At 37.9% G+C, this 25381-nt stretch overlaps 3 protein-coding genes across 3 annotated transcripts; 1 reads left to right on the top strand and 2 right to left on the bottom strand.

Moving 5' to 3' along the window:
• Positions 1 to 2715: 2715 nt before the first annotated feature.
• On the bottom strand, positions 2716 to 5099 carry LOC129244398 (cytochrome P450 6a2-like). The gene is made up of 2 exons (XM_054882020.1): positions 3708 to 5099; positions 2716 to 3646 (listed from the first exon to the last, which is right to left on the bottom strand). Exons 1-2 carry the CDS (start codon positions 4810 to 4812, stop codon positions 3252 to 3254), a joined length of 1500 nt encoding a protein of 499 aa, XP_054737995.1. The 5' UTR covers positions 4813 to 5099; the 3' UTR covers positions 2716 to 3251.
• A 4168-nt stretch (positions 5100 to 9267) lies between these two features.
• On the bottom strand, positions 9268 to 11323 carry LOC129246406 (cytochrome P450 6a9-like). The gene is made up of 2 exons (XM_054885212.1): positions 10097 to 11323; positions 9268 to 10024 (listed from the first exon to the last, which is right to left on the bottom strand). Exons 1-2 carry the CDS (start codon positions 11196 to 11198, stop codon positions 9603 to 9605), a joined length of 1524 nt encoding a protein of 507 aa, XP_054741187.1. The 5' UTR covers positions 11199 to 11323; the 3' UTR covers positions 9268 to 9602.
• A 6774-nt stretch (positions 11324 to 18097) lies between these two features.
• LOC129246405 (probable cytochrome P450 317a1) lies at positions 18098 to 21079 on the top strand. Its single transcript, XM_054885211.1, has 2 exons — positions 18098 to 19749; positions 19811 to 21079. Exons 1-2 carry the CDS (start codon positions 18597 to 18599, stop codon positions 20236 to 20238), a joined length of 1581 nt encoding a protein of 526 aa, XP_054741186.1. The 5' UTR covers positions 18098 to 18596; the 3' UTR covers positions 20239 to 21079.
• The last annotated feature ends 4302 nt before the right edge of the window (positions 21080 to 25381 follow it).

Genomic DNA, 25381 nt, shown 5'->3' with positions numbered 1-25381 from the left:
ATATATAGCAAATTGCAGGTTTGTAAAAAACTGTACCGAAAGCTAGTTCGAGCTCCAGTGGGTATCATCATGAAGCTGGGAGTATGAGGAACAAAAAAGGAATAGAATTTTCGAAATTTTGCTGAAAATTTTATCTGAAAGCTTTAAAACAGATTTTAAAACCATCAAAAATCAGAGTGGCGCGACCTGTTTTTTGGTTATATTGGCTATCAAGTTTTATTAATTTTTTTTTTTTTTGCTCCCCGGATGCCACTGTCCAATTCCTATATCGAATAGCTTACTGTCTCCGAAAATCGGGTTTATTTCTCTCACGCACAAGTTTTCAAGTTATGGGAAAGAATACTATTAAATGAACAAGTTTTAAAAATATTATATAATATAAGCAGGTAGGTAGGGTGGTTGTCGTAGCGACACAATTAGACCTTTCCCAGGTCCATTGTGATATCACTGGAGGTTATCCTTACCCTACGTGTTCCTTTTAAACCATCCGGTAGCTTTAATAAACGAGCAGAGCTTCGTTAGTTTTGAATGCACTATGTCCGCTACATCGATTGAAAATGCTGTATCAAGAGTGCGCAGCCTCCTCATAGCTATGCTTTCAGACTCACATAAAAGGTATCTGACTGTTTCCTCTACTTCTGTATTGAGACAGCTTCTACAGAAATCGAAGTACGGCAGTCCTAACCTTCTAGCGTGGCTGCCTATTAAACAATGACCAATTAATACCCCTATCATTTTTCTTATAGCTTCTCTGTTAAATCTTAACAAAATTTTCGATCGACCGCTGTTCGATTTCGGCTATGTCTATCTCCTTAGTTCGCATGTTGCGGGGTTTTGCCAGCTTGTATTTACCTATTCGACCAAGTTCATCCGTCTTGCAGTTTCCTGCTATATTCCTGTCGCCTGGCACCCAAATAAGGTGCACAATAGCACTTATTTACGTCATTTAGATGTTTAAAACATTCTAAGACTGTTTTTGACGGATATGTTTTAGATTCAAGCGCTTTTATTGCCGCTTGACTGTCCGAGTATATGAAGACTTCATTTCTGGATAATATTCTCGTTTTTATTACCGTAAGTCCCTCTTTTATGGCAGTGACTTTCGCCTGAAATACACTGCAATGATCAGGTAGGCGAAATGATTGGCATACTCCGAGCTTATCGGAGTAAACCCCTCCACCTACTTTGTGGTCTAGTTTTTAGCCATCTGTAGATCTAGATGTTTATATCATTTTTCTTAACAATAAGCCCGTTACCCCATTCCTCTTTGGAAGGAAATACTATGACGAAGGATTTATTTAAGTTGATATCCTTGGTCTTACAGAAATCCGTTGTGCCAGGAATGCAGGGGAATTTTTCTAAAATGGAAGAGTGTCCTCTTTGGTTCATTCTGAGTAGGCCGATTTCTCTTAGTCTGAGAGCTGCTTTGGCAGCTGTTTGCTTACCGAATTGCTCTATTGGTGAAAGGTTAAGCATAATATTTAGTGCCTTTGTGGGTGTAGCCCTAAGGGCCCCGCAGATGCAAAGACGGGCCATTCATTGTACATGTACCATGGTTCTTTTAAAATTTAACTTATCTAAAGCCAATATACGATAGATGGGGAAAGATCCAAACTTAGTCCTATTAGCTGTTTACAAGAGTAGAGTGCTATTGGCGCTCTCTTTACTCTATCTACGACATTTGCCTTCCAACTTAGTTTTCTGTCTAGTATTAGACCTAAGTAGCGGGCCTCATCACTGAATGGCAGTGCCGTTCCACCTGGAGTCGGGGGAGCTATATTTGGAATTTTATGTTTCCTGGTAAATAGGATGAGTTCAGTTTTATTGGGGTTGACGCTTATCCCATTTGCTTTTGACCAGTTTTCAACCATGTTTAGTACATCTTGCATGACTTCTCTAAGTGTATTGAGAAATTTCCCTCTTACTATATTACCATTGCAACATCATCCGCATATGCTACGACGTGTTGTCCTCTCTCCTCTAGGCTCTTTAGCAAGAAGTTTAATGCCAGCACCCATAGGAGAGGGGACAGCTCACCGCCTTGAGGTGGTCCTCTACTAACTTGTTCCTTGATCTTTGAGGTCACAAATCTGCTCAATAGCATGTTTTTGATGAACTCAACCAGAGCCCCAGAGACCCCGAAATCAGTCAGTGCCTTTATTATGGTATTCGGTAGGACGTTGTTGAACGCGCCCTCGATATCAAGGAACGCTACAGTGTGAATTCTTTATTATAAATTGACTTCTCGATTTCTGTAACAAGTGAGTTAAGTGCTGTTTCAGTAGATTTCCCTTTACAGTACGCATGTTGTGAGATACTAAACTTGTTAGGGTTGATGTTAGCCTTAATATGATCTTTTATTATTCTTTCTAATGTTTTTAGCACAAAAAAAGAGGATAGCCTAATTGGCCTAAAACCTTTGGTGTTATGTGTGAACTTTATGTAAGCAAACGTCAGCATTTATACTGCCATATGTTGCCAGTTTTGTGCAAATCATAGTGCATTCCATAGAGGCCTTTACTTCCAAGAGCAAATATGTTAAGAATGGGATGGTGGAACTCTTTGCCCTTAAAATACTGCAACTTTCAAGTCTTCTTGGGCTGTCACAGGATATAATAGAAGTTTTATACTCTGGAGGAGCATCATTGGATTCAGCAGGAAAATGCAATAGTTAGAAGACTAAGTAAATATTTAATAAAAACATGTCTCCCCAAATACATTTTGATAACTTTTAAATTCATATTGATTCACAAATATTACTTTTAAAATACAAAAGTAAAGCTTACAAAATTCTTTAAAAATGGTTTTGTTCATCAACCAAAAAGCTTATATTTAACAAAAAACTTTTAAAAATCCATATCCCATATACGGATTCGCGTCTAAGAAATTGAAGGTACGAAAACTGTCCCATCTAATGGACGAAAATAAACAAGCTCAAACAAAGTCTTAGATTTCGCAAATCTACTGGGAATCGGAGATTTCAAAAAGCAATAAATATCTTAACAATCTACACCTAACTCACATTCGCAATTAAAACTTTGTACTCGCAATTTCACGTGGACTCTATATATACATTTACACCAACGTACAGGCATAAGGAAGTCACATTCAGTCTATGATAAATAAGCTCATTTTGGTCAAAAAACCTATTTTAAGAAAAATATAAAACTACTTTTCCAAAGACGTTATTAAGTATCTTGACTTACAGACTATAAACTACACTAAAATTACACTAATTTTATACTCGCACACTAAATACGCTCCACCTTTAAGAACGTATCTCCTCTCAAATTGATTGAAGTACTCTTCGTCAGTTCACTGACAGAAAATTTAAAATTCTTCAACAGATACACTAATGCAGTCCGCATCTCCATCTCCGCAAATCGAAAGCCGATGCACTTGCGCGGCCCATCGCCAAATGGTAGCCACCCAATCCGCTCACGCATCTTTACGTTTTCCGGCGTGAAGCGTTCTGGATCGAATTTCTCGGGATCGGGATAAATTTCAGGATCATAATGTATGCCAATAACGGGTATTGTAACCAAAACGCCTGCTGGTATGACATACTCGGGATGATCCGGCACGGGGTAGTCGAGCAACGCTTGGCGCACCAGATGAGGCAATACTGGATACTTACGCAAGGTTTCTATGGAAAACACACATTGTCACAATTGTATTGTATATTAATGACGCAAAGACTCACTTACCTGATAACACCTGCTTCATGTATTTCATCTCATGCAGACACTCATAGGTGAGTTCGTTGTCGTGTTGACACAATGTCTCAATAATCTCACTGCGTAGACGTTCCTGAATCTCCGATTGCCTAGCCAGCTCGTACAATGCACCAGAGAGCGTCGATGATGACTTCTCGGAACCTGCAGCAAAGAAGAAAAACGCTTGCGCTGTCATCTCCTCTACAGTCAGACCCTTAAATTCATCATTTTCATCATACCTTAATTTCTTACTCTTATTCAACTCCATCATCAGATTCATCAAGTCGTTGCCACGTACATTATGCTTCTCTCGATATTCCATATTCTCCCGCACCAGTCGCACAAAGAAATTTGCTATATCCTCATGAATTACAGCCATGCGCAGCTTGCGCGCCAATTTGGGAAAACCCTCTATAAGGCCAGACACTAACGGACTATGACGGCGATCGGTGAAGATGCGACGTCCAATAGCGCGACACTCAGCATTCGGATTTTTAAGGCTGTTGCATTCAATACCCAAAGCGCACTTGCCAATCACATCGGTGGCGTAGCGACCCATCAACTCTTTCACTTCCACATTAACGTTGCGCTGCACCAACGCATCAAGTGTTTGAACCAATTGCTGTGCCCCGTTGCACATCAACGGAAACATACCACGCACTTTATATTCGGAGAAAGTCGGCGAGAGTTTGCCATGCAAAACATGCCACTTCGAACTATCAACGAAGAACAAATGACCAGTGAGCGGGTCATCCTGCTCATTATAGAATAGACCTCGATCGCTGAAGTTCGAAAAATCTTTCATTAATATATTCTTCACAAGTCCCATATCCAAAATCATGGCAGCGGGGCGTTGAAAGAAATAGTAGCCACAGAAGGGGCCGGTGCCCTTGTAGCGCTGATACATAGAGCGCAGAATCTCGGAGAAGCCGTATGATTTAGATAAACCACGAAAACTGCCATACAAATAGCTGGGCTTGTCGTGTGGTATGCCACGTTCTCGCCAGTAGTTCATGCGACGCCAAAACAAATATGCGACAGCCGTCAATAAAACAACAATGCAAGTAATTAGTACGTGTAGAAGTGTCAAAGACATTGTGAAATTCAATACAATCAATGTGTCCGCGATTTCTTGATTTTATTTTTTTATTCTTTTTCTTTCAAGTAAATTTGCAACTATAATTAGATCTAAACAGCACAAGCCTTGCTTAAAAACTGACTGCTCTAAAAGCGTTCCAGCTCGTTTATATAACGTGTGGGAAAACGCGCTCCAAAATAAGTAAACACATGCCGCCACTTATGGGTAGAGCGCTACTATTTTGATTAGTACTCGGAGGCGCACCCGAACTGCTTCGAAAGATAGGCAGACGTCTGAATGCTTCGACTAGGCAAGAAGCGAAACGACGTAGTTTGTGGAAACGAATATCAAGTTTTAAAAGTGCTAGAAAAATTAATTATGTATGTATAGGTATGTCAGTACAGTCGCCGCTCAGTTAGTTGAACACTCGCTTAAATTAGCAATTGCAGTAGATGCTGCTGGAGTGACAGGTAACGTATAACAGCCTATAGTGAGAGCGAAGTTCAAGCTGTGATATTTCCTGATGTAGACAATATGAAAAGTTTTTTATACTATACCGACTGTCCGTCCCAATTTTTGATTATTTTATTACTGCGCCAGGCTAAGATAAAATCCCTCACAAAGCAGTCGATAATCTCTAATGTAGCCATTAAATACCGCATATCTCTTAACGAGAAGGCTGAGTAATTTCACTCAAAGCTGGGTTCCTGATCATTACGACATTGAGAGGCCCTACGAGGTCGATGGCGATGCATTTGATGAATGCATAGACCATGACATATGCATATCCTTATAGACTTTTAAGCTACTTATTTTTGAGAAAATTGCAAGAGCAGCGAATAGAAAATGATGCAATGAACCCACCTGAAGATATCGCCCTATAACAATAGCAATGTTTTCATTTGTTGTGTGATTATTAAGTCAGCCTTGAGCTGACAAACTAAAAATGTGGGCACTAAATATTTTGAACAACAATTCCTCTTCCCCAATAAAAAAAATTAAAACCTATAGATCGAAAATATTTATACAAATTGGTTCGAAAACATTTTGGCCTTCATATATTGGCCTGTTAATTTTTTTTAATAATTAGGTCACAAAATATTTCTTCCGAAAAGGCTGGTCAAGTAAGGCGCTTTGATTATGAAATCAAATCATTTATTCGCACGCCAGAAACCCAGCAAATATAAACTTAATAAGTAATAATAAAACATACAAAGAAGTAAGCACATTTCTTGTCTGAATTAGTTCACATAATCGAGGGATTACCGCACTGTATTTGTTTTTCTACTTAATATAATATTAAACCCAACTCTCTTTTTACGCGGTAAGTACGTTCCTTAGAAAAGCGTGAAAAAATTTTTTTAAAAAATGCATGCGAGTTTTGGTAGATTTGGAGATATGTTCCACAACTTTAAGAAATCTTTTAAGATGAAAAAATTTTAAAATGTTCCCAAAAAACCGTGCAAAAGAAGTAATAATGAAATCCATATCACATTAGTATTTATAAAACAAAGCCAAATAACTTTTATTAGGAAAAACTTAAAATTAGTTCACAGTGAAAACGCAATCCAGAAGTACAAAACAAATAAAACCTCAAATTTTGTCTTTTTATTCAGTAAAAAAACGATTCCAAAACAAAATTCTATAACTAATTTTGCACGTAAAAAATTTTTTAATGAGTCGTATTATTTCAAAATCTTTTAAAATAAAACCGTGTAAAAAGAGAGTTGGGTGTAGTTGTTGTTGCTAGTTTGCTTTATGGTGAAATTCTTGCGCTTAGTAAACTTGTTTTATACCCAAGCCTTATCAGTTGGTGGAGAGCCAGCGGCGGGTCATTGCTATGCGTCGCGCATCTGTTGATTAATCGGCATCTGTGATATTCAGCAATGGAACTTTTTACAACTAGAAATGCGCAGTGAATATCTTGTGAGAAATATTTTTTAGTGGTCTAAATGTTCGCCTTCTGCTTCGATACACAATTTTGCACGCTATGCAAATTATAGTCGTTTTAGGAAAGAAATGCTTTTAGGGTGGAGGGGATCGGTAGATTCCCTTTGTTTTAGCAATAGCTAATAATCAAAGGGTATCAAATCAGCAAACTTCGAATCAGGTGCAACGAAATGATACCTGTACATCTTTTTATCAGAGATTCACTCACAACTCTTGACCCACAAACAATCACCGTTAGATACACCTTTAGGAAATTCACCAAATTCTCAGTAAAAATTTTCTCAACTTTAGCATACAAGTCACTTGTAGCCCTCTTTATTTTTAATTTTTTTTTAGTAGAGAGTGAGCATATACATTCCTATATACATGTTCACATACTTATATGGAAATGGGATGGTCAATAAGATGAAAATCGAATAATATTTGAAATATTTTATCCAGGGCGTCGACCCTTAACTTCTCCTAATTCCTTGAATTTTTAATATAATAATAACAAAAATTCTTCAAATTATCCATCACTGTACATAATTTGAACTGAAGTCCATCACCTTCCACTTTCACCTGGTGATTAACATCACATCTCCCACTTACTTACTTCTGGTACATGCTAGCACTAGTTGCAGTCATACCCATTTACGATGCTGATAGAAGAATACCGCGCAAATGTGTATGTGCAGAGAGGTGTGGTAGTTTTTAATGATCTAATCATTTTGATAAAAAAGAATTTACATTGGGTGACAAAATGCAGGATTTTAAGGACTTTTTTTTTGGCTATGCAGATACTTTTAGTTTAAAACTCAGTTTCCATAAAATGATGTATTATTTGAAAAATGGTTTCCCAAAAAATTGATTGTAAAATATTGAAAATGAACGAGTGATAGTAAATCTCCGGAAGCACCTTGAAAAAAAATTCGCAAAGGAAAAAAACTCTTAAAAGAGTTATTTCTTGAGGTATCTCTGAAAGGATCTTCTTCGATTTTTAAATTTTCTATAGTTCTTGGAAACTAAAAAAACATTGTTCGCTAAGAAAAATTAGCTTATCTGTTGTTCTACGACTAAGAACTATTAAAAAAAAAACAGTTAAGCTCCGAAGGATTTCTGAAGAATTATGTAAAAAAGTATAGTGCAAAATTTCAAAACGATTGGATCAGTAGATCTTGAGTTATAGCGCACACACTTCAGAAATAACCGCTCCCAGAAAAACGCTTTGAAGTCGAGTAGGTATTAGAAACCCGTGCAGGAATAATGGGCCCCCAAATACTCATAACTTCATCAATGATTTGAAATTTTGACACATGATTGTGTGTCGAGTTGTTATGCATTCATGTTATCCATGGCGCTGGATAGGCCACATGCTTGGAAAACCACCAGATCGCATCAAGAGACTGGAACGCGCAAGGGAGCAGGGGTCGCGGTCGGCCAAAGACCACAATGGAAGAGTCTTGTCGAGGCCCTATACTCCCGGGCATTGATTTTAAGTACTAACCCTTTGTAATCTGTAGATTTCATTATTAAAGTTGTAAGATTCTTCTGTCTCCGCAAACCAGGGTACTCGACGCCGCAAATTACAACTGGAATGCCATTTGGAGTGCAGCGCCTAATAGAGTGCGATTTAGATCTATTGTACATGCCCTATGCTCCACGAGGAGATCAGGACAGCAGTAAGTAAGTAAAGTCGAAGCATCTACTCATCTTCTCCGCACTTATACTGTATTCACGAGACTTAAATTCAAAAACTTGGACTACGAGCTTACGAACATTCCTAGGATGACTCTGGGGTTGATATTAACCGCCGTTACGGTTACTATTAACAATTTTACTAGCGCTATTCTGACCTTGTTTGTTCTACTTTTTTCTCCTAACCACGATTTAGTGGTATCGCAATACTGATTTTATTTAAGTTCAAAACTGTCAGAACTGCCCTCAATTATATCTAAAATTATCATGTTTTTGACAGCTCTCTTATTCTAACCCAACATAATCTAACTTTACTTGAGTTACCAGCTGTCATTATTACTCTGTTTGTGCTTCATATTTTTTTTACTTACACTCAAATTGAGTAAATTCCACATATATACATAAGCGCTTTATTTGATCGTGTTACAAAGGCTACACGAGTTGAATGCACATATTTTTTCTACATTGGTCGAAATTTAACACGGGCAGACATTTTTGCATTAACACTTTTCAACCTGACTAACTAAATAAAATAAAATTATATAAGGTAATAGTAAAGGAATTTTCGTACGAAATGGATAAATATACATCGATCTTAACTCTACTGAGTTTTTAACCCGAGTTAAAACTTAACCTTTAATCCTAATTGGTTGAGCTAATAAGCTAATATTGAATATATGGTAGCTCTTCTTTCGCATATTAATAAGCATCCAAGTGTATTTACTCACCCTATATCTGCGCAAACCAATTTGAATTTCACATCATACGCTGAACTCGTTCCACTTGACTATGAAATGAAAGGCAAAGAACGCAGTTGTGCATTTCATTCACCTAAAACACAAAGTCTATTGCGCTAACAAAAAAGTGTTTATTGACTCTATTTTTTAGCAAAACGTAATAAATACTAACACAGTTTTACATACATTAAATCACAAACATGTTATCCTCGTTCTCGCTTTGTCGTTTCCGAGAAGAATTACATTGCAATCCGTTTAAGTATTTTGTGAATATTTCAAGAGCACTTGAACTAGTTTTAAGTAACTAATTGCGAGACAAAGTGAGAATTCATTTTCGCAATTCAAAATTATAACTATTTACTACTTAACTCTAACAGTTTATACAAACGCAAACATATATACATACATACATATATGCAGAATAGTTAAAAAGCCTACAGCTTCCTATGTCTGCACCTTCTCCACTTTCAGATGTACGCCGCCTTGCGGAAATAGCGGAAAAGATTTCTGATAAACGATCGGAATTTGGGTATTCTCACAGGCTGAGAACTTATATTCGCGCAGAAGATAAGTCAAGCCGACGCACATTTGCATTTGCCCAAAGCGCATACCGATGCAATTACGCGGGCCATCGCCAAAGGGCAACCAGTCGACAGAGTCGCGCAACTTCACCGCCTCAGGAGCAAAACGTTCCGGGTCAAACGTATCTGGTTCGGGATAGATTTCAGGATCGTAGTGTATGCCAATCGTTGGAATGGTGACCATCATGCCCTTCTTGATGACATATTCCGGATGACCCGGCACTACATAGTCTTTAGCTGCTTGACGCATTAAGTTCGGCGCAATCGGGTATTTCCGCTGGGTTTCTTCGGTCGAGATAAGATATTACACTTTGTAGTTTTAGTGCACTATAAAAATCGACAACACATTTTACTCACCAGCAAGCACCATTTTCATATATTGCATCTCCTCCATGCAGTCATAGCTGAACAGATTATTGTTGTGTTTTTTGATAGTCTCTGTGATCTCCATGCGCAGTCGTGTCTGTATATCCTGCTGCAGCGCCAATTCGTACAGTGCGAATGCCAGAGTGGTCGCCGATGTCTCAAAACCTGCAACGAAAAACACAAATGCTTGCGCTGTCATCTCGCTCACGCTCAGCGCACGCATTTCATCGTTTTCGCTCTTCAAATGTTTGCTCTTATTTAGATCCATCAAAATATTCATAAAATCATTGGCGTGCACACAATTTCGCTGACGATACTCCACGTTCTCACGCACGATACGCAAAAAGAAATCTGTTATATCTTGTGGCATAATGGCCATACGCAAACTACGTGCCGCATTCGGAAAGCTATTGATGAAAGCATTGACCAGTGCGCCATGACGACGCGCCCCTATTATTTTGCGTCCCATAACACGGAACTCAGCGTGGGGATCCTGCAGGCTGTTGCACTCGATGCCGAAAGCACAATTGCCAATCACATCGGTGGTAAAGCAGGCCATCATCTCCTTCCAATCCCACACATACTCATTCGCCGCAATACGTTTCGCCACGGCATCCATCAGTTGATCGGCCACTTTTAATACAGTTGGAAACATAAATTTCATTTTTCCCGAAGTGAAAGTAGGCGTAAGCTTATTACGCAACCCACGCCACTGATTTCCATCCAAGCGAAAGAGATGCCCAGTGAGTGGATCGTCTTTCTCATTGTGAAATATGCCACGATCGGCAAAGTTATTGAAGTCCTTGATGAGTATACACTTAATAAGCGCTCTGTCCAAGATCAACACGGCGGGGCGTTGAAATAAATAGTAACCGCAGAAGGGGCCTGATCCCTTGTGGTTTGTATATATTTCGCGCAGAATCTCGGCGAAGCTACGTGTTTTGAGTAAGCCCTTCAAATTGCCAGCAAAAAAGTGTGGGGGATCGTGTGGTATGCCCTGGTAGCGCCAATAGTTCATGCGTCGATGCAACAAGTAGAATATAAATGAGAGCAGCGCCAATAACACGGCTAATAAAAATGCAAGCACAGACATTATTATAGTTTACCGGCACTTGAACAACTGATATTTTGAATAGCGCTGCGGCTGCAAATGTATTAATAACAATAACTAAGAGAGCTTAGTGCAAGCGAACCGCAAAACAATGGGAATTCTAGGAATTGCGTCCCGCGCGCCGCTCGCCCCGCAAGCCCAACTGCGAACCCTGTTTGTGGTAGTGCATTTCAATACTGACCACTCAAGCTTTAAACTTGATTTATAATCATAAATGGGCCGCTACTGTTAAGACAATACATACATAGATATAATTATATCTTAATTTAGATAAAGTCGTCGAGTAATGGCAAGTGTGCGAGTATTTACAAAAGAATTTACCAATAAGATATCAAGCGCAGTCATTGTATTGTGAGTAGGTGTATTCAAGATGAGCGCGATTGAGAGCAAATTGCAAAATTTAAAAGAAAATTATTGAATTCAAAAATAATATTCCAAAGAGGTGAAGAGTTGCGTATAATTCATGCTCCGGGAGTGTTGTTTTCGAAGGTGGTAAGGTAAATTCGGTAAATGAGTTCATACTTTTAAGAATTTACGTGACGATGCAGAAAATGTTAGTTTATTCAGTTAATTTCATAAAAATGCAATATTTGTAAAATGTGTTTCTAAATTTGCATTGCAAAATATTCAAAATTACGTAACCGAATATCCGGAAGCGTCTCGAAAAAATATTTATTGTGGTGTAAATCATGATTCGCAGCAGAATTATATAAAAAATCAAAATGCTTTTTTTAAGAAAGATATGGTATTTCTGGAAGAACCCCTAGGAGGATTTTTTTTTAATTTTTCATAACCCTGGAAGCCCAATTTTCGCTAACAAAAAAGTAGATAATTTCATTAATTATTATTAAAATAGAAACAGAAAACAAAATAAATTATTTCGCTTTGCACTTACCTATTTTAACGAAAGAAAATGAAAATTTTAACTGAAAGAGAAACAAATTAAAGTTTGTTTATGAACAAATTGATCAAAACAATATTTTGAGGTACATGAAAAGGTCAATATGTTAAAGAATATCGCTGTAAAATTTTAAGTTGATATCTTGATTACTTTTTGAGTTATATTCGAAAGCGCGGAAAAAACGCGATTTAAGTTTCGTTCTTACTCATCTTTTGTTCGACGCTCATCACTTCACTGACTTTATAGGGACATTTTAGACTTTCTATTAAGCTTAAAATATTGAAACTATATTCTTTAGATTACAAATAAATTTGTAAAGCAAAAAAATAATGAAAGTTTGAGAGTGCTGGAGGAGCTGAAGGAGCTACCTCCTTTAAAGTGGAGCGTGTTTAAAAATTCGGCCTAGAGTACCGGAAGCTTAAATACTCATAACTTCGTCAATCGACTTGAATGTTTTACACAACATTCTGAAGAATGAAAAATTCTTAAAAATTTGAGTCAAAAATAAGTTTTAATACTTTCAATAAAGTTGAACGATTCACGCCTATGACCACTCATTCGATAGAAATTTTTGAACTCTGAACAATGGCTACTTTTTGTAAAAACCGATTAGTTCCTAATATGAGATGGCTACGAGATTTGACAATTCACTCCGAGTGCAAAATTAGAAAACTTGAGATTAAACAGAAAACAAGAGTTTAGATAGAAAACAAGAGCTACGACATTATTTATAAGCAAGTAATTACCCCATCTTTCTACTCCCACGTAAACCCAGTTTTCAGTTGTGCGGACTCTTACATAAATGTAACGGTATTGTACCCAACAAGCGGGTTGCCAATACACCTGAGCAGGCCTTGATAGCTGCTTGACTATCCATACTTCTATTTGTGGAAGAAACAAGTTCAATGCAATTTTACTTCTCTTTAAGCTTTAACTTAATATTATTATAATCATTCAATTTTTTTTTTTTCAGAATTTGAATTTGCAATTTATTTACCCTTTTAATATCACACCGTTACCTGAATACCCTCTATACACTAACAAAGCGATTAAAAGCATTGAACTCAGTTATGAATTCAGTTATCTGTGCCTTCTCATTAATATTGGCAATAGTACTCTTTCTCATGCATAAGTATTGTATGTGTGTGTGTGTAAGTATGTGCACTTTGTATTTTTCATTATGCATATTTTACTACATACTCCTCTTTGTTATAAAACGACTGTTTCACATTCACCAACGCTCTCATATTTTATTATATGGGCAGTAACCAAACAAATGCCCCACTTAGCAAAATTTCAAAGAAAAGTTTTTAGTGATAAGCTGGCTGTATGATTGATTGCACATAATGCCCAAAGCCGGTGGATTTTTTGTTATCACATTTATACATTTATTTTTATCCTTTTTCTACTTGCGGGGAATTTATGCCAATGCAATCGAAATATATATAAATGCTTGCATATATACTATACTGTGGACCTTGTTTTTTTTTCTAAGTAAAAAACTCTAGCAATATATAATACAAATTTATTTATCAAGACACACTGCTCGGTTTTTCAATATTGATTGGTAAATTATGCAGTTGAGGCTTAACGAGAACAGACGGAAAGTTCACGGAGTGTTTCGTTCATTTGACGACATGCATTCCCGACAAGTTTCCACGCGGCAATATTTCTTTTGTTGCAGAGAACTCGAATTTCTGAAATCTTTGTGGTGTGAGGATTAGTTGTGCTGACGGACGTTGTGATGTCAGTATTGTACTTTCGACGAGTTGCAATATCGAAATGCTGAATAAGTTCGCGTGTCTACTATTCAGATGCCGAAGGCACTTAGTGACCGAAAAATGCCAACAGTCACTCCGAATTTCTTTGTTAAGTAAACACAAACAATGTTTTTGCATACATTTGTATGCACATAACATTTTTAATTTTATAACTACAAACCCTGATAAGGTATGGAATATGCTTTTCATGCGCTCACTAGCGCTATCGGCTTATCGCATTGCCAAGTTTAAACAAAAAAAATGCGTTAGAGTGACGTCATAAGAAGTGGTGCTTTAGTATTAACAAAGCGCAGATAAATATGAATTTTAAATGAAAACTTGATAAACTGATAAGCCGTACATAAAAAAACATATGCTTGCATATAAAGGGTGGTTAAGTTTCAAGGGCCGGTATTGATTTTGAAGTAAATACAATTTTTTTGGAAATTATTGTCATTTCTCTTTATTATGATAATATTGGTATAGTTCAATTATATATGGAACAAAATATTGGCCAAATGGCCGCCGCGGCCTCGGTGGCACACCTCCATCTGATGATCCAAATTTTCGATGACGCTGAGGAATAATTGAGGTTCTATGCCGTTAATGTGCCGAATTTTCTCATCCTTTAGCTCTTGAAATGTTGCTGGCTTATTGACGTACACCTTTGCTTTCAAACAACCTCAAAGAAAGAAGTCCAACGGTGTCAAATTACATGATCTTGGTGGCCAATTGACATCGCCGCGACTTGAAATTATTTGGCCAAAAAAATTTTCGCGCAAAAGAGCCATTGTTTCATTAGCTTTGTGACGAGTGGCACCGCCCTGTTGAAACCACATGTTGTCCACATCCATATCTTCCAATTCGGGCCATAAAAAGTTCGTTATTATCTCACGATAGCGAACACTATTCACAGTAACTGCCTGACCGACATCATTTTGGAAAAAATACGGCCAAATGATGCCGCCGGGCCATAAACCGCACCAAACCGTCACTCTTTGTGGGTGCATTGGTTTTTCGGCAATCAGTCTTGGATTATCATTTGCCCAAATGCGGAAATTCTGCTTATTGACGAATCCACTGAGGTGAAAATGTGCCTCATCACTGAAGATGATTTTCTTTGATATGCATTTTGATTTTAACGCCCGTTTTCATAATAAGCCTGAATAACTTTAACGCACTGCTCGATTGTGTATCTTTCCATGGTTCAAATTGAATTAATCTGAAATTGAAAAATGTCAAATCAAATGCAAAAAAAAGCTTAACGTGTAGGTGCGGTTTACATTCAACATAGGCCCTTGATATTTAACCACCCTTTATATGTGAGCGTGTTAGTGCATATACAGTGAGAGTATGAATATGTATTTGGTACTCTGGAACTACTCAAATAGTCATTCAAAAGAATATTCCACAAACAGAAAACTCTGTTATTTCCGGGCAAAATGGAATATAATGATATCTCAAATTGTTGCCCATTATACGTAGGCCTAGTGGTGAGACTAGCAAAATGAACTCTACAACTGAGTATTAAACGAAAATCACCTGCATACGCGTATGCGCTAAAAGAAGATCAGGGAGGCAGCATAGCGCTAAGGTCCGTTTTTAGAGGTTTTTTTGCGCTTTAGATGAACTTTTCTTACTTTATTCTTATTATCATACAAGAGAAAGCCAAAGAATATGAGAAAATAAAAGCCACACACACATTTAGTTCTTCTTCTTCTTGTTGGCGATTTACGGGCTCGGCCACTGTAGCGGCATAATTATATCTGAATTCGATGCGATTCGCAAAATATTAATATAATATAATATAAACACATGTTTTACTTTGAAGTCAACGATTTAATGCCCATTTTTGGGCTTTTTGCGAAGAAGTCTGCGAAATAGATTTTGCCACTAGCAATGATTTTATGGTATGATTTGAGGTGCATGCCCGACATTTTGAGACTTTTTTCAACGGAACTATGAAGTAAATCAAAAATGTGAAAATAATTGTTTACTGCACAAATCAAAAAATCAAATCAAAATGCTATAAAAGAAATTGGCGGCGTAGTCTATTTTGAGTGACAGGCAGCAACAATTTTTCTTAAAATTTTCGATACGACACACACCGGCAGCAAGCGACTGGCCCAAACATCGCTCAAACTGAAAGTATTTAGGCATTTCGCCATTAGGCCTTTGCGTATGTCTTTTTTAAGGATATTAACGCATATTTAAACAAAGAAAAAACGATTTTTTAAAAATTTCTACAGTAGTTTCATAGCTTAAGGTATTCCAACTCTCTTTTTGCATTTAATTTTTATATTTTTTTTTTTCAAAGAATTCATAATATCTCAGAAATATTGAGTCAAAGTTGCAAGTGGGTCGAAGCAAATTTGATGTCCTCATGAGTTTTTGAGCGTCCGTTGCTCCGGCCCGGATTTCTATACCTGCTCGACTTGAAAGCATTTTTCTGAAAGGTCTTAGTTGCGAAGTCCGTATTCATCACAACTAGAAATTTTCGTAGAATTTTAAACAGTACTTTTTCAAATAATTCACCAGATATTTTTACTTATTTAGAAATAATTATTCTATATATATTAGACACTAGTAAGCATAGTCTTTTAGTTTAATTAAAATTACTTAAATAGAAAGTATCCCTGGGGGCTTTTTGTGTTTTTAATAATTATTACTCTTATACTAAAAAGGTAAAAACCGGTTTGAAAATTAAAAAGGACACCCAAGAATAATTCAAGAAACATCTCCTCTAACTAATGCATTTTGATTTTTTTTTTTTCAGCTGACTCTTAAGCGAGTTTTGACATATACCGCAAAACAATTTTTTTCGATGCGCCTCCGGAGTTTCATTTTACAATGAAAATTTAGGAAAATACTACTCCAATATTACAATATTATGCCTAAATTGACTGCATAATCTAACACTACCTGTATCGCCAAAAAAACTTGTTTTTTCACCGTATTAACCCCACCCCTCCTTCATTAAAAGCCTAGCCAAATTTGGTTGAATTAAAACTGAACGCCACTTTTTTTTCTTTCATATCCAAACTGATAACAATTAGAAATATCAAGCTAGATAAATATACCTCCGATTCATTTTTTTCCACTCCTCCGCCAGTACTTTTAACCCACCAATGCACAAGGATACCTTAGTTGCATCCACTTTTAAAGTTAAATATTTTAACTGCACACATTTTTTTCATACCTCTTAAAATTGGTAGGGTTCAAGAGAATTTCTGCCTATAAAACAAACTATTTTTTAAATAATTACCATGAAAACTTGCATTGCTATTTAAAGTAGAGTATCAGCGGCCATAAAGTGCACAGGAAAAATTACCAAGTGTTTTTTCGTTTTTTGGAGAAATAAAGATAAAATATTTTTAATTCATAATCTTTGTTCATAGCTTCAAAAAAACTGTGGTAACTCGACTTATTCAATTCGGACTTCGGTCATTGCTTGTGAGTACAGAAAAGTATAAATCAATTAATTACAGCATGAACTATCTACACAAACGTTCTTCGGATTGTTTCATTTGGATTAGTGCATTTCATGCGTTTTGTGCTTAGCTTACCCCCAAAAAATGGCATAAAATTGCCAGCCTCAGCTATACTTAATATTTTTTGTGTTGGCGGGTTAACTACCGCAGTTTACTTGCACACAGAATTCATGTTGGCTCCATATTTTATGCAAATTCATGCGCATACTTGCAATTTGGTGCCAACATCAGCCTGCAATAAAAGAACCAGCAATAAATAAAAATTGAAACATAGCCGTATGTGGGACAAAAGAGCAGCCACTGCAGTATATGTCAATACTAATTCCAATACACATTTGAAATATACAATGGAACAAACTTTCGTTCAAAACGTAAATAATTCAATAGCTTTAGAATGTCGAGGATTACTGAAGTACTATGTTGCAAACGTTGCTGCGTGTTCGCTACGGTGTAGCGTGGATGCTGCGCAAAATCAAAAGTTATTGCACCACGCCAATTGCAAAGGCTTAGGTTACCTATGGTATTCCTGCAACTAAGAGCATCATTGCTAGCGTCAATGTGTTGATGTCCGGCGGTGTTGAGTCACCGCATTGTTTATTTAGAAAACATTTCATAAAAAATTGTTTATATTTATATTTACCTTTTTGGCAGTAAAGTGCATTTTTTTATTTATTCAACGCTTTTCTCTCCACCTGAACGCCTTGTGCTGTAGAGAGAGATGTAAGTGCCTGCCGCCGCGTTTGCCTCTGCTTATATTCACACCGTCGTCAACCCCATTTGAGCTAACACCATACCCTAACCGCGACCCGAAAGTAAAAACAGCAACGTATTTGTATTTAGAAATACTCACACCAGTAATTACGATAATAAAAATGTTTTAAAGCTAAAGCGGAAAAAGCTCTACGTACAAGTGACTCCATTGGAAAAGCGTGAGAGCACAGCGGAGTGCGACTAAAAATGCTAAAATATGTAGGTAATCGAAACGCTTAGTAAGCAGTTGAAACGCGCGCAGAGCGGCAACGTTATACAATTACCGAAAGTGAAGTGTACCGCACTAATTTAATAAGCGAAAAAGTGTAGGCCGACGGCGGTGAAGCGTGCGTGCATGTACGAGATAGTGGAAAATATTTGAAAAAAAGTTCAACTATTGTTGTTGTATGCTTATTGGCCTTGAGAAGGGCACACACCCAACCGAAGTTCTTCAACATTTAGCGAAAGGTTCAATAAAATGTGGTGGGTATGGCTTATTGGGGTCATTGCGATTGTCATCCTCATCATTTTCGTCATAACGCCGCTCTGCTATATCGTCTATAAGCGTAACTACTGGCGTTGGCATCATGTGCCTTTTGAACCACCTGCCGCGGCGTTTGAAATCTTACAGCATTTGTTTGGGTTGCGTACAATCATGGAATGGGAGGAGTTGGAGCATTACGATCAATTGTATCGCAATTTCAAAGGTCACGGTCCCTTTTGCGGTTTCTATCGTCTCATGCAACCGCGCGCTCTCATACTCGATCGCGAATTAATTATGCAGATACTGATCAAGAACTTCTCGAATTTCAATGATCGCGGCATCTATCACAACAGTAAACATGATCCGCTCTCTGCTGATTTATATAGTCGGCGTGGTAGCGAGTGGAAAGAGATGCGGTTGCGTTTGGAGCCGATCTTTGCTAAAGATGAAATGCGCTACCTGTACGATGGGTTGCACGCGTCGTGCGCCGAATGGCTGGTTGGTTTCGAACAGCTGGTGCGAGAGGAGCGCGCACATAGCGGTTACATAGAGATACGCACACAAATGCGTCGGTATGTGTTAACTAGCATAGCAGCTAGCGTATTCGATTTGAACGCGCAGCGGCAGCAAAAGTATCCGCTTAACGTTTTTGATGACATGACTCACCTGGAGAATACAACATCACGTCATAGCGAATTCACAAATACATTTTTGCGGCGTTACCCCAGATTGGGTAAAAAGCTTAAGTTGCGCACAACTTCCAAAACGGTGGAAGATTACTTTACCGGACTAATCGCTGAGGTGGTAGCCGAACGTGAACAAAGCGGTACTGATAAAAAGGACTACCTACAAGTGTTGGTGAACTTGATGCAACAGGAGTTGAGCACGCATGAGGTCGAGGATCAGACCATGAAGGAGCTTAAGGAGCACTTGATGGGAGAACTAGCCGCGCATGCTATTTCCTTTTTAAAAGCGGGTCTACGTCCTACCACTCACACACTCACTTATGTGTTGTACGAGTTGGCGCTAAATGATACGGTACAGCAACAACTACGTGACGAAGTAGAGGAGGCTCTACAGCGGCACAACAATGAGCTAACTTACGATTGCGTACGTGAGCTCAAGTTCTTGGGTCAAGTCATATCAGGTGAGCCATCTTTATTAATACAATGAAAAAAATACTCACTCATTTCTTCTTCGTCAACCAGAGACCATACGCCTACATCCGATTGTGCCTTACCTGATACGTCGCACACTCACCGAATTTCCTGTGCCCAATAACAACAAGTACGCACTACCCAAGAATATGTTCATCATCGTGCCCACACATGCCATACACAATGATGCCGAATACTATCCCGAGCCGTTCTTATTCAAACCCGAACGTTTCGGACGTAGCGATAATAAGGGACGTGACATTTGCATGTGGTTGGGTTTCGGCGAAGGGCCACGCAGCTGCATTGGTTTACACTTCGCGCAGCTGATGATGCGCGTGCTGCTGGCGCAGTTGATCACGCGATACCACTTTAGTGTAGATCGCACGCGGCTCATGGTCAAACCGCAGAATATTATTAGGTTACGGGTGGACCCACTAAACGATGAGCCAGAGGGCAGAGAGGCTGATGTGGTGATTTAGCTGTATTTCAAATAGATACTTTGGGTAGTTTAAGGTTACATATACAGGACTTCATAGTAGCAGGAGATGAATTTCTGAAAGCAGTTGTACTCGTACATATATTTTTGTTCACCGCTTGCTTCTTCTTCTTTTTGACAATTTTTTTTATGAACAAGTTGAATTTTGGCGTTGAAGATTGTATTTTGGTGTACTGTGTTAAAGGATTCCTCTGCCGCCTCTGTTCCATTGAGAGGTCAATGCTGTACAGAAGTCAAAGATATATTTTGCTTCCAACTTTCGTATCTATTGTAGAAATTAGTGTAATTAATTATGCCAGTTAAAGTTGAGGGAAAAACGGAAAATTAAATTTGCGAAAACCTAAATAAATTATCCCCAAACCATATAGATTTTAATCTCTAAGTCTATTGGGCATTCGATTATCGAACAATATCAGTATACCTACAGTTGCGAGAACACCGATGATTGCGCATACCGAAGTACTGCTACTCGTGAATTTGACAGAATCAGCTGTTGAGAGATCAGCTGTAGAGATTTTTAATTACTTATTTAAGTAGTATTTATTTTCTTTCTGCTCTTTTTTCTTTAACATCCTTTTTGTATGAACCTAACCTAACTTTTAATTTTTGTTCAAAACGTTCTCTAATTTCACGCTCTCTTCAGAATTCTCTCACACACCTCATCCACAGTTACATCACCGAAGAAAATTTTCTAATTTTTTTAACTCAAACTGCGCAACATTGTATTCTATCATTGGCGTAGTATTGCCGCAAGCACAGGGAAACATAATTAAGTGATAGATGAACCTATATGCAACGGCATAAGAGATAAATAAATTATTATTAAAACATAAAACTTATCTTCATCTTCAAATCGTTTGAGAGGATGCTCAGAATTTCGCGCTTACTATTTTTTTTTTTAATTTGAGTCAAATAGGATTATTTAAATTATGGTGCGAGTGTGAATACAATATTTTACAACCTGAATTTCAGCTAAAACGAAGCTACACACACCAACCAACAGTTGCAATGAGGTAATGTGCCTTAGTTGCTTCAACGGTTGCCCCGTCTGTATTCAGTCTAACGATTTGACAATTTCTACCATATAACTTCTGCTCAAATATGAACGAGACGTTATCGGATGTTATCGTTTTGTTGGAATAACAAAATTTCAAACCAATTCTTTGTTCAACTTGAATTTCCATCGTTAAATTCGAAGAACACACTCGAGCTTGACTTGTTTACAGTAGCACAGAAAACAAACTATGTGACATATCACGCTGAAATTTGCCATGTAAGCTTATAACAGTCCTACCAAAAAAAAAAAAATTATTTTTGCCATATGTCATCCGCGGACCGTTTTATTGATAACGTCTCGTTCGTATTTGAGTAGAAGGTAAGTCGTCTCACGATAGTGGGACTTAGACTATCTCAGCTGGGGTCGGCAAAGATCAACCATTAAACCACATCCGTGAAACTCGATCCTCAGCTCGGTTGAAAAATATGCACTATATCTAATTGAAACCATTAGCCCCTTTGATGCGCCCTGAAAGTTGGAGAATGACTGAAAAAATACCTTTTGAAGTATTAATCACCCTGGTAAAAGGATTTAAGTAAGATTCCTATGTGTTGGCCAAACGCATTGGTATTGCAGCTCCAGACCCCATCCGCCTTTGTGAAAAGTCATCAGCTTCTTTGACAAAGCCACTAATAAGTACTGGTGTGTCTGACTAATGTAAAAGTTTTCAGCATTTATGAGGATAATTGCAATTTTGGGCATTTTTTGCACATTTTCAAAGTCGAAAGCGGAATTGGAAACTCTCGAAAAAAATGAAGAGTGCGTCTTTGATCACTTCCCCCATTACTCGTTAAAGTGATACGTTTCGCGATGCTACACGTCATGGAGGTAGTCATCAAAATACTGCAACGTTACGTGAAATGGTTCAAAAAGTGAAGAAGCGGCTTGAGCGAAACCCCCGGCAAAGTGTCAATCAAATGGCGAAAGCACTGAAAATATCTGAGCGTAGCATCCGCCGCATTTGAGGAGAAAATTTTTCAAATTGAGCCAGAGGCAGCACCTACCACAGGTAATGGTTTGGGCCACTGTAACCACAGATGGGCGCTCTCCAATCATTTTCATCGAGCCTGGCGTCAAGGTAAATTCGAGTATTCTGGAGGTAACAGACCATGGGCATTTCAACAGGACTCGACACCGTCTCACAAAGCTCGAGTGAACCAAGAATAGCTAAAAAAAACTACATTTCGAACTTCATAACGTCCACACAATGGCTCTTAAATTCACAAGACGCGAATCCGATGGATTATTCTCTTTGAGCCATTTTGGAGAACAAGGTCCGAACTAAAAGATTCACCAGTCTAGAGGCATTGTCCGCGAGTGGGCTAAAATAATTCGTTTCTGGACAGTCTTAAGGCCATAGTCAAATAGTAAATTGATTCTTAATTTTCTTTTATGTTCACACATTTAATTAGTTACACTTCGAGTGCCGGACCCTGTTTATCAAAACTCTATAGATATGCTTTAATATTTAGTTAAACGAACGGTAACAATGTGGCTCATGGCAGTTCTTCGAAATCTGTGGAGAATTCAATCTTTTTGTTATTTTGTACAACAAATTAGTGGCTACCAGAATATGGCTGATGGAGATACTACACGAGGCGCTAATGCCCGAGAAGCCAATTCAGAGTAAGCCATGGAATGGAATGACATGTTTTGCAGAGTAAGTACTCCCAGAACTCTATGCGCACGTATCGTAGAAAGTTCAATCGATCCGTGGATAATTCAATTCGGGCTAAACGGGATTTACTTTCAGAAACAATTCTTGCATTCAAAGACCTTCATAAATCTTGCCGAACATTTTCACCCTCTAATGTCGAATTGCAAAAGTATTTTTGATGCCTTTTCAAAAGATATTTCATGAAAATAGGATTTTAAGACACGCTGATGTCCTCTGCCTCACTTGGTCGAGAAGAAGTGAAGTAGAAGAGACTCTGAAGAGATCGTGAAATATAGGAATATGAAATTTATAAATCTTAAATTAAATAGAGCATATAACATAAGGAATATTGAAGAAGAGAAGGTTTGCGCTTCGAGCTCACCAAACCTCATCCAAACCCAGCTCGCTCAATAAACCAAAGATGGAGCTTGATTGGACTGAGCGTTCGTGTCTTTCTTCCCGCCGATATGCAAAATCCATTTTCTCGCTGTGGCATCACATTCAAGAAGAAGATGTGTTGGAGTTTCCGGCGATAGGACGACTGGATTTAGCAGACTACATGCCATGCCTGTGGATGGCTGAGCAATCGGCAATGACCTGTGAGAATGCACGTCAACATTCTCGCTTTGTCCTTAGGGATTGTTATGAGTTGCCTGAATATCTTTCCCCAGTAAGGACTTCACCTAGTGTTGCCCCATAGTTCTCGAGACTATCTCTTCGCTTCTAAGCTTCTCCTTGCCGGTATGTTGTCCTATGGAAAGGAAGGACTCGGATCCTATTAACTAAGTGAAATTCCCAAATCTTTCTTTTTGCATAAGCAGTTGGTGACATAGAATGTTTAGTATATTTTAGCCCAGATGACACAGTAAAACTTTATGTCAAGGTTATGTAGATAAGTGTTCCTGCCGTGTGACCGTTGTTTCAAAGTTCCAGACTTCCTGATAAGTTTTCAAAATTTGCTTTTTTATTTCATTTATTTTCTTTCGATCAAAAATCTCATATAAATCCGAGTTACAAACGTGCAAATTACAAAAAAAAATCATATAAAATTTCATAAAAATTTCATAATATCATAATTTTTATAGAAAAATTCAGGTACGCAGGTTGTAGCCCATTGAGTTTTGGTACAACAAACTGCACATTTTAAGTAGCTCAAAAATCGTGCTGGCGGTCTTGTGCATTTTTTCCATATGAGGAACGCCCGAAATTTTTTTATTAGGAAAAACACCCCACACTCGAATTTGCGTATGTATATATCTATATGGCTTTTAAAGGAGAATGAACTATGTTTTCACAAAAACAAAATTTTTAATAAAGAAGAAGCAAATAAACTGTTAAAACTTGTCAGTAAGTCGCTCTCCTATAATTGTTAAACGCACTGTACTCGTATATGTATACGACACAAAACGTATATTATTTATAGGCAATATATAACGGTTTCTCAAACTATGCAAATATTTTTCACATAAAAATCTCTATTTAATAAAACCGCTATTTCAATTTTTTTATTCGCAGTAAAAATGGTTTTTTTACAATGGACTGGCACCTCTATCGAAGCATAGCGAGCGCTAAATATTAGTCAATATTGCGCGAACAAATAAAAGTAGAAATTTGTAAATAAATATGTATGTACACTTCCTATTATTTATTACGGAGCTGCGGCTCGGCAATTTGTTTACTTTTGTTGGCAGTTGTGGGAACAGGCATCACTGCATTTTTAGCATTTCATGAACCGCAAAGCCGTCGGCATATTTGCTAAATTTCTTTTTGGGGCATCGAGCTTCGCTTTTAACATTCAAGTTCAAAAACTAATACATTGCGGATAGAAAACTGATTCAATTAAGTGGTTCAAGTGTGGTCAAGGTTATTCTCTTCATTACAATTCTCCAAAACAAACTCAAAGCGGCGGATTCAAAGCGCCACTCAAACTCCTCTTTTTTGCCGCAGGCAAATGCACGCGAACAACAACAAGACAAGTAAAGCAAACAAACACACAAATCACCACAAAACAACAACTTTCTTCGCGCAACTGATGCATTACGCCCGGACAGATAGTCAACTTGAGTGCTACCTCAATCTGCATGGCAATCGACTCAGTCAAACTGACGAGCGGTCGAACAGTTGAGTAGTGGAAAGAAAGTCATAATGCTCTGATGCCGGCCATAACAGTCAGCTATTATACTGTTGATGTATTCCGGCCAAAAACTAAATGACCAGCAGCAGCAACAACAGCAATAGCAACTGCAGCCATATTCGTTTCCTTGTTTTTTGTTCATTTTACTTTTGGCAGCAATTGCAGCTCAGCTGTATAAATAAATGCTTATGGCCAATTTCAATTGTTTCACCTGTACGTATTTAGGCATTTGAAGAATTGTCGGTCCATTCTTCACCGAAAAACTACTTCTACGACAA

This window comes from Anastrepha obliqua, chromosome 4 (assembly GCF_027943255.1).
Source record: "Anastrepha obliqua isolate idAnaObli1 chromosome 4, idAnaObli1_1.0, whole genome shotgun sequence".
NCBI lineage: Eukaryota > Metazoa > Arthropoda > Insecta > Diptera > Tephritidae > Anastrepha > Anastrepha obliqua.
Note: the sequence above shows the minus strand (reverse complement) of the source record. Positions and strands in the feature narration are given on the sequence as shown.